This window comes from Mesoplodon bidens, assembly GCF_964165515.1.
Source record: "Mesoplodon bidens genome assembly, chromosome: 3".
Taxonomy (NCBI): domain Eukaryota; kingdom Metazoa; phylum Chordata; class Mammalia; order Artiodactyla; family Ziphiidae; genus Mesoplodon; species Mesoplodon bidens.
Window position 1 is genome coordinate 150974627 of NC_138178.1, and position 8912 is coordinate 150983538.

Here is an 8912-nt window from a genome sequence, read left to right on the forward strand (position 1 = left end):
TGTGTGTTGACCTTGTATCCTTGCTAAATTCATGTATTAGTTCTAGGAGGCTTTTTCTTATTATTATTGATTCTTTGGGAATTTCTATGTAGACAATGATGTTTTCTGTTAATAGGGACAGTTTTCTTTCTTTCCAGTCTGTATGTTTTTAAAATTTCTTTTTCTTGCCTTATTGCACTGGCTAGATCTTTGAGTATAATACTAAATAGGAGTAGTGAGAGTGGACATCCTTGCCTTGTTCCTGACCTTAGAGAGAAAGCAGTCTTTCACCATAAAGTATGATGTTAGGTATAGGATTTTGTAGATGCCCCTTATCATGCTGAAGAATTTCCTTTCTATTGCTAGTTGTCTGAGAGGTTTTGTGTTTTTTTTTTTTAATTCAACGGCTGTTGATTTTTGTCAAATGCTTCTTACATCAATTGATATGATCCTGTGGTTTTACTTTTCAGAATATTAATATGGTTTCTCAAATTGATTTTCGAATATTGAAACAGCTTTGCATTCCAGGTTTAAATTCTACTTGATAATTATACATTAATCTTTTATGTATTGATGGATTTGGTTTGCTAATAATTTGTTGCAGATCTTTGTATCTGCATTCATGAGGGACACTGGTCTGTAATTTTCTTTTCTTGTACTATCTTTGTCTGATTTTCATATTGATATATTTTTTGGAGGGCAATTTGTCAACTGTAACAACAGTCTTAGAAAGGTGTGTGCCCACGGACTTCACTTCTAAGAATTTATCTTAAGGAAATAATTAGAGATTCTCATTACACAGAGACTTTGGGTTCAGACACACCTGGATTTAAATATAAACGCATCCCGTTACTAACTGCTTAAGTTCTGTGGCTCTGTTTCCTGATCTGTAAAATGAGGATAAGAGGACCTACCTCACAGAGATGCATTAGATGAGACAATTCACACAGTGTCCAACACCTAGTAAGCTTTAAGTAAATGGCAGCTCTTGGTGTTATGTTATACTCTCTAGTCTCTGTAGTCTGTTCAGATGGAAGGACATCATCTTTGCTCCCATATTAACTCCGACTTTGAATCTCCTTATTGGTGGGTATTCGATCTCCTCATCCCCGATTCCTCTGTCTTATATTATGCGTGCTAGACGTTTAAACGGAAAAGGCAAAGGCAAACAAACAAAAAATATATATATTGGCCCTGCCTTCAGGGAGCTCAACCTATTAGAGACAGAGGCGCAAACGAAACAGTAACGCGCAGTGTAACAGCATTATAATGGGGCGTCGGCCGATGGGGTAGCTGACCCTGGACGCACACTCTGAGCGTCTGTGTCTGGAGGCTGGGCCGTCGCCGGAGCTGAGGGACCTGGAAGGAGGGCGGCAACTTCTCCAGCGTAGCCTTGGGTAGTGGTGGGGGACGTTCAGACTGGCTGTTTCCACAACTGGTCTAGCCACCCTCTTAAAGCCTCACTTGCGAGATCTTCAGCGTCTGAGGAGGTAAGAAAGGTCACTTCCAGTCCTCCAACCTCGGAGGCGCGCGGACGCTCGGCCGTTACTGAACAAATCGAACTCCAAGTCTCTGATTGGCTCTGGCAGGTGGGGGGGCGGGATGTGGCAGCGAGGGGCGTGGCCCTGCCGTCTCCCAAACTGGAGTCGTCTCGCAGAGCGGAAGCCGACCTCTCCTGCCCCGGAAGTGCAAGCCTGGGGGTCGTGCAGGTGCGGATTACGCCGGCGAGGCGGGTCCTTTCGAGATGCCGGGGCCTGAGGCCAAGGGCTCGGAGTTGTCCGAGAGGATCGAGAGTTTCGTGGAGGCACTGAAGCGGGGCGGCGGGCGGCACAGCTCCGAGGACATGGCCCGGGAGACCCTGGGGCTGCTGCGCCGGATCATCACGGACCACCGCTGGAGCAATGCAGGTGAGGCAGGCCTAGCTCCATCGCCTCCCTCGCCAATTTCCGTTTCCGATCCCCGGGCGGAAAGTCGCCCAGGCCCCACTGCGCCCTTGCCGCGCTTTACCCTCTCTCTTTGGACGACAGGGGAGCTGATGGCATTGATCCGCAGAGAAGGCCGGAGGATGACGGCCGCTCAACCCTCAGAGACCACTGTGGGCAACATGGTGCGGAGAGTGCTCAGGATCATCCGGGAGGAGTATGGCAGGTCAGGCCCACGTCCTGGGCCGGGGGTTGGACCCAGTGACGCTTTTTGCATGGAGCCTTTATTGGAGCTGAGCAGCTGTTGTTACCTTAATGACCACATCTCTTCCCCACCTCCCTCTTTGGGTCTTGTTGCCTCCATAGACTCCACGGACGCAGCGACGAGAGCGATCAGCAGGAGTCCCTGCACAAACTCTTGACATCCGGGGGCCTGAGCGAGGATTTCCGCTCCCATTATGCTCAACTCCAGTCCAACATCATTGAAGCAATTAATGAGCTGCTTGTGGAACTGGGTGAGTCCTGATCCCTAGGTGGACAGGACAGGTGGCAGGCAGATGAGGGAACAGAAGACCCTGGAAGTTGTTCATCAGCAGAGATGGGAGATTACCAGTCCTCTGGTTCTCGGAAGTTTGCCCTCATCCTGATTAGGAAGGGTTGGAATAGGTGGTAGACTAAGATAACCCTCTTTACATTTCCTTACAGACTAACCCCTTATCGACTGCACATCTGCTGTGGCGGAGACTCTATTTGGGAAGAGCTTTATTTTTATTTTAAAGAAGATGAACGCCCGAAAACCACAGTTGATAGACCCTCCTTCACTAAACTTCCTCTTGAATTTTTATACAGACACACATACACATATACATACACATACACACAGGCCACCTCCATCCCCCTTGTCTATGTGACCCGGGAGAACTGCAGATACTTATTGCAATCAGCGTTCCTGGGTCTGTCTGTGCACTGAGCTGCTGCTTCCAAATTCCCCCCCGACCCAATTTTTCTACCGTGGCCTCCCTGTCAGGTGGAGGTGTTGTGGACACCTTTTGGAGGAGGAGTTCTTTTGGGGGAAGCTCTGTTTATCCCACGCTCAGCACTTTAGAGTTTCCCAATTTGGACCATTTCTTGCCTAAATTCATTGTCTTCAAAGTCAATTGTAAAGAGCTGGTGTTGGGACCCGGCAGGGGCACGGGGAGTAAGTTGATGAATAGGGGTGCTGCTGGGCAAGAGGGTAGGCTGAGAACTTGGGAGGTGGAAGATCGTGGAGGAGCAGGGCTTTTAAGGAAAGGTGACATTCCACATTAAGTCCATTGACCACGTGTTACCAGGGTCTGCTAGGTGGGCAGTCTAGAGAAGGGTGCACATCCCTTTCTGTTTTCTGTAGTGTCTGTCTGTGTTGTAGCATGGCAGTGTCATATTTTCCTTGAAAAACTGGCTTCTTGCAGAAGGGACAACGGAGAACATCGCAGCCCAGGCTCTGGAGCACATCCACTCCAATGAGGTGATCATGACCATTGGCTTCTCCCGAACAGTGGAGGCCTTCCTCAAAGAGGCTGCCAGAAAGAGGAAATTCCATGTCATCGTGGCAGAGTGTGCGCCTTTCTGTCAGGTACGGGGACTGCTGGAGTTGCTAAGAAAAATTGAAAATGAGGAGAGAATAAAGGAGGGGTAGGTGGGCTCCATGCCATCTTTGAATTGATAAGCAAGGCACAGTGAGAAGACAAAGTAAAACACTAAGGGAATTTTCAAGTTCATTCTGTTAACATTCTTAAACATTGGTTTAGGAAAGTTGGGTGACACATTTTTCATAGCATACAAAGAATGAAACCTTTGTTTTTAACCTTCAAGACCCAGTTTAGATATCATCTCCTCTGGGAAACTGTTTTTCATGGCTGTTCTCCCTCTTCTCCCCAACCCTTCCAATAGAAAATGAATCAATTCTAGCTCTGTACTACTTCCTACTTCAGTACCTCTATTATTATATCTATTACTGCATGTTAGAGTTTTATGTATGTATGTATATATATATATATATATATATATATATATATATGCCTCTCCTAAAAACTCCTTGAGAGAGTCAGCGGTATTCACTTCTGTAAAATAAAGGCTCAATAAATGTTTTCATAGAACGGGGTAAAAAAAGAAAAAAAACATAGGAAAGTTGGGTGAGTTGCTAGGCCCAAGAAAAGATAAATATTGGTTGTTTTAGGAATCAAAATAGGGTAAATTACCTTGAGGATGACTGATGCTTGGTCTAACCTCACTCAATCTTTAGGTAAATAATAGGTCTCCAAAAAAGGAAATATGTAAGCATGCAAGGATGTTGTAAAATAATGAGCTAGGATCTGTCTTGTCAGCTCTGCTGGATTATGCAAGCAAGTCATATTTCCAGTTTTGTGGCTGTCCTAGTGCTGCTGGGGAGTAATAAACATTTATTAGCGTCCCCTGGGCTTCCTCCCGCTTCCCAGAGAATACCTACCAGATGAGTTAGTTATCTGTTGGAAATTGCACGTTGGATATGCCCAGTATCACAGAATCCCCAGAGGTCTTTCATTCTCTCTCACTCTTCCTCCCAGCATCAGCCTTTCTCTCCTATTGCAGGGTCATGAGATGGCAGTCAATTTGTCCAAAACAGGTATTGAGACAACTGTCATGACGGATGCTGCCATTTTTGCTGTTATGTCAAGAGTCAACAAGGTGGGTGTATTTGGGTTATAGTATGTCGAATTCATGAAGATTATACTTCTAAAATGTTGGTTCTCCACCCCCACCCCACCCCCAATATCCATGAGAAGGGAGGAAAGTTTCTAGCACCTTTTAAAAATACATACATGGGCCTTTTAAATCTATTAACTGATTTTGTTTCCCCCTTTATCTGAATCATTGTTCCTCACTTGGAGGAGCTTCATTTTGGTTAAAGCATTGAAAAGAATTAAGTGGGACTAAGGTAAGTGTGTCAGCTGCTAGGGATCTGGTAAAGGGCTGCTCACTTCTGCTCAGAGAGCTTGGTGGTGGTGGATGGTGGAAGAAAGGCTCCCTGCTTCTCAGGAGGTATGACAGATAGATTTCCAGGAAAGACAGGGCTAAGAACAGTAGATATTGCAGTTTCCTGTCCTGTACTATGTTCATTCTTCCCTTGCGAACCCACTTTTATACTAGAACTTGTGGTCTGAGCCTAGACTCCCTTTCCCTTGGGTGTACCAGCGTGTGACCCCCCAGTACACCAAGACTGAGGCTGAGCATTCAGGCTCTTGTGCCCAATGGCCTGTTTAGGGCTCTGTTCCCAGGATGGCTCACATTTTCTTTCCTGTCCCAAAGGTGATCATTGGCACAAAGACCATCCTGGCCAACGGCGCCCTGAGAGCTGTGACAGGAACTCATACTCTAGCGCTGGCAGCAAAGCACCATTCCACCCCACTCATTGTCTGTGCACCGATGTTCAAGCTTTCCCCACAGGTATGTCTGTCCATCTCCAGCTACTCTCTCGTCTATCTCTAGCCAACAGAAGGAAGTCAAGGTGTAGGTCTGAACTCTGGGCCTTCAACCTTCTCACTCTGGGGCTTCTCTTTGTCTTCATTTACTCAATGGATTAGACCCAGTGGAGGCTGAAAAAAGCCACAGAAGTCTTGATCCAGGAAAAGCCATTGATAGTTACAACGTGTCAGCTTCAGGAAGTCAAAATTGTAAGGTCAGGAGCTTCCCTGGTGGCGCAGTGGTAGAGAATCCATCTGCCGATGCAGGGGACACGGGTTCGTGCCCCGGTCCGGGAAGATCCCGCATGCTGCGGAGCGGCTGGGCCCGTGAGCCGTGGCCGCTGAGCCTGTGCATCCAGAGCCTGTGCTCCGCAACAGGGGAGGCCACAACAGTGAGAGGCCCGTGTACCGCAAAAAAAAAAAAAAAAAAATTGTAAGGTCAGGACAATACGCAGTTGGGGAAGGCCCTTTGTTTACATTGCCACCACTCGCTGACACCATTTCTGAAAATGCCAAGTAAGTTGAAACTAGAAACATAGAATTGGTTTTATTTGTTCCAGGGACTGTCCTCTGTAGCCTGAATACAAGAAGTTACTAAGTGAAGAGCAGTTTCACCAGTGATAGAAACTACTTGCTTTGAACATATCAGCCTATCTATAGGTGTCTACTTTTTAAAAAATTGAGGTGAAATTCACATAACATACAATTAACCATTTAAAATTGTATAGTTCAGTGGCATTTACTACATTCACAGCATTGTGCAACTACCACTCTGTAGTTTCAAAACTTTTTCATCATCCCAGAAAAACACTCTGTACCTATTGAGTAATCACTCCCTATTCCTCCTTCTCCCCATCTCCTAGTGATTGCTAATCTGCTTTCTGTCTCTATGGATTTGCTTACTTTTGATATTTCACATAAAAGGGGTCATACAATATGGACCCTTTTGTTTCTGGTTTCTTTCACTTAGCATAATGTTTTGGGGCTTCATCCGAGTTGTAGCACAGTACTTTGTTCCTTTTTGTGGCCGAATAGTATTCCATTGCATGGATATACCACAATTTAATTATCCATTCATCTGTTGATAAGCATCTGAGTTATTTCTACCTTTTGGCTTTTGTGAATAATGCTGCTGTAAGCCTTTGTAATCAAATGTCTGTGGATGTATGTTTTTTATTTCTCTTGGGTGTATACCTAAAAGTGGAAGTGTCAGATCTCTCTCCCTCTTTTTTTTTCTTTTTCCCTAATTCTTTTCCAGTTCCCCAATGAAGAAGATTCATTTCACAAGTTTGTGGCTCCTGAAGAAGTCCTGCCTTTCACAGAAGGTACAGAAGTTGCTTGAATGTATGTGGCGCACGCGCTTGTGTGTTTTGGGTTTTTGTGTATGTGTGTTTCGGTCTTTTGGTTTTGGTTTTGGTGGCCAATGGGATTGAATGCCGTCAGGTTGTGGTTTTTTTTTATCATACTTCTTGTGGGGACTGTTCTCTTGAGCAGCTTAGAGTGCTTGGGGTCCTGATCTAATCCATGTTCATTTTCTTCTATAACTAATATATTTTAACCGAGTTATTGGGGCCATGGTGGGTTGGATCACCCAGCACTGACTGGGTTTGGCCTTGAAAGTTGTTTGAGACACAGGCGACAACCCAGTGATAAAATGTTCTTGTTTTCGGCTGCTGCAGGGAGTCGTTTTGGTAACGTGACTGCCAAAGAAAGCAGGCTCTGAAATGTTACTTCTGAAACTCGCCTGTAGCCTGGACACCTATGTGTGTTGGGGTCCATTTCTCTCACGTATTCTGAAGGCAGCTTTGCTCAGTGAGCTTGCTGCCTCATCAACAGTTTGCATGGGCTTTAACACCCTCTTGGAGCAAAGCATAGTACTCGGGGTGCTGATTCTTCTTGGAAATTGAATAACTTCACCATTTATACAAACATTCATTCTTTCAAGAAATATTTATGACTATTGAGTACCCACTGTGTATCCAACACTATTTCAGGCATGAGGAATGTAACAGTGAATAACATAGATAGGCCCTGCTCCCCCAGAGTTTACATTATGTTGCAAAAGACAGACAAGAATATGTCAGGTCATGGGATGTTTTAGGAAGAAAACAAATACGAAGGATGAGATGGAAAGTGACGAGGGGACTACCTTAGTCTGGGGAAGGGACTTAATGAGATGGCATTTCAGCTGAGTCCTGAAGAAATACAGCCTGCTCTGTGAAGATGAAGGAAAGAGTTTTCCAGGTGTTGGTGCAAAGGGCCTGAGTTAGGTACATGCTTAGCCAGTTGGAAAAAGATGGCCATGTGGCTAGAGAGTAATGAGCAAGAGAGAGAGTAATATGAACTATAATTAGTGCAGTGCGGTGGCGAGGGGCCAGATCTTGAAGGTTGCAATCCCAAATTTGAATGTTATTCTAAGGGTTATCTATGGAAAGGCATTAGAGAGTTATAAGCATAGGGTGTATCATGATCTGAAGTCATCTCTTCTGGTTTGTATGTTGCTGCAGTTTCCCTTTCTTGGGGTGGCGAGTATACTTGCATTACTGAGCCTGGAATCTATAAGATACTTAATTATTAGAACAAGAGCCTTGGTATTATCTTTCGCTCGTGTGATTACCTTTCAGGGGACATCTTGGAGAAGGTCAGTGTTCATTGCCCTGTGTTTGACTACGTCCCCCCAGAGCTCATTACCCTCTTTATCTCCAACATTGGTGGGAATGCGCCTTCCTACATCTACCGCCTGATGAGTGAACTCTACCATCCTGATGATCATGTCCTATGACCACCACTCGTCCTAAGCAGAAGCTGCTTAGGCAAACACAGAATGGAGTGGAGACTTCAGTGCCACGGCTGAAACACATCTTCCTTGTAATGGGGGAGTGATCTGGAGTCAAGCTGAGAAAACTTGATACTGATACTGTTCCCTGCCGTTTCAGTCATCCTATAACCAGGACGCACATCCAGGACTATTTTTTGCCTTTCAGGTCTCAACAGAGCAGCAGGGCTTGACCTATTGATTTTGGAGCCTCTTAGTGACTTGGGGCATCTGTTTCAGGAACTTTCTGGTTCAGTGGTGTGTTAAACACAACACTGAAGACCTTGCTGAGCTACAGATTTTTGCTCAGAAATGACTACCACGCCTTTTCTGAGGCTGTGCCAATAAAAGCTGCTCGAAGGTTCCTGAGTTGTTTTATTTATTGTCCTGCTCTGACTGAAATGCCTGCAACAGCAGCAGCAGAGCCCTTTGGTGTTTTCATAGAGGGCAATAATCAGAGGTAACAGCCTAAAACAGAAATGCAGATGAAAGTATTTATGATTCCTTTATAATTGACTGGAATTCATCCCAAACAACTTGTTAATGATCCAAGACAATGGTTCCAAAATCACTGATCATCAGAATCATCTGGGAGTTTAAGAAAATATACAATCCCAGACCTATTGCATCTGATCTCTGGGCTGGCACGTGAGAATCTGCTTAGAGTGCCCCAGAAAAGGACGCCCTCGTGTACTGTTGATAGGATTGTAAATTGGT

The 8912-nt window shown here is 45.2% G+C and overlaps 1 protein-coding gene across 1 annotated transcript; it reads left to right on the forward strand.

The window, feature by feature from the left end:
• Positions 1 to 1648: 1648 nt before the first annotated feature.
• On the forward strand, positions 1649 to 8559 carry EIF2B2 (eukaryotic translation initiation factor 2B subunit beta). The gene is made up of 8 exons (XM_081229457.1): positions 1649 to 1886; positions 2007 to 2127; positions 2268 to 2416; positions 3350 to 3513; positions 4509 to 4604; positions 5226 to 5363; positions 6639 to 6705; positions 8005 to 8559. Exons 1-8 carry the CDS (start codon positions 1724 to 1726, stop codon positions 8160 to 8162), a joined length of 1056 nt encoding a protein of 351 aa, XP_081085583.1. The 5' UTR covers positions 1649 to 1723; the 3' UTR covers positions 8163 to 8559.
• Positions 8560 to 8912: the final 353 nt, after the last annotated feature.

Coding starts and splice junctions, on each gene's coding strand:
- EIF2B2 (XM_081229457.1), top strand. CDS start 1,724: ATGCCGGGGCCTGAGGCCAAGGGCTCGGAGTTGTCCGAGAGGATCGAG. Junction 3,514..4,508: donor AGTGTGCGCCTTTCTGTCAG/GTACGGGGACTG, acceptor CTCCTATTGCAG/GGTCATGAGATGGCAGTCAA. Junction 6,706..8,004: donor AGTCCTGCCTTTCACAGAAG/GTACAGAAGTTG, acceptor ATTACCTTTCAG/GGGACATCTTGGAGAAGGTC.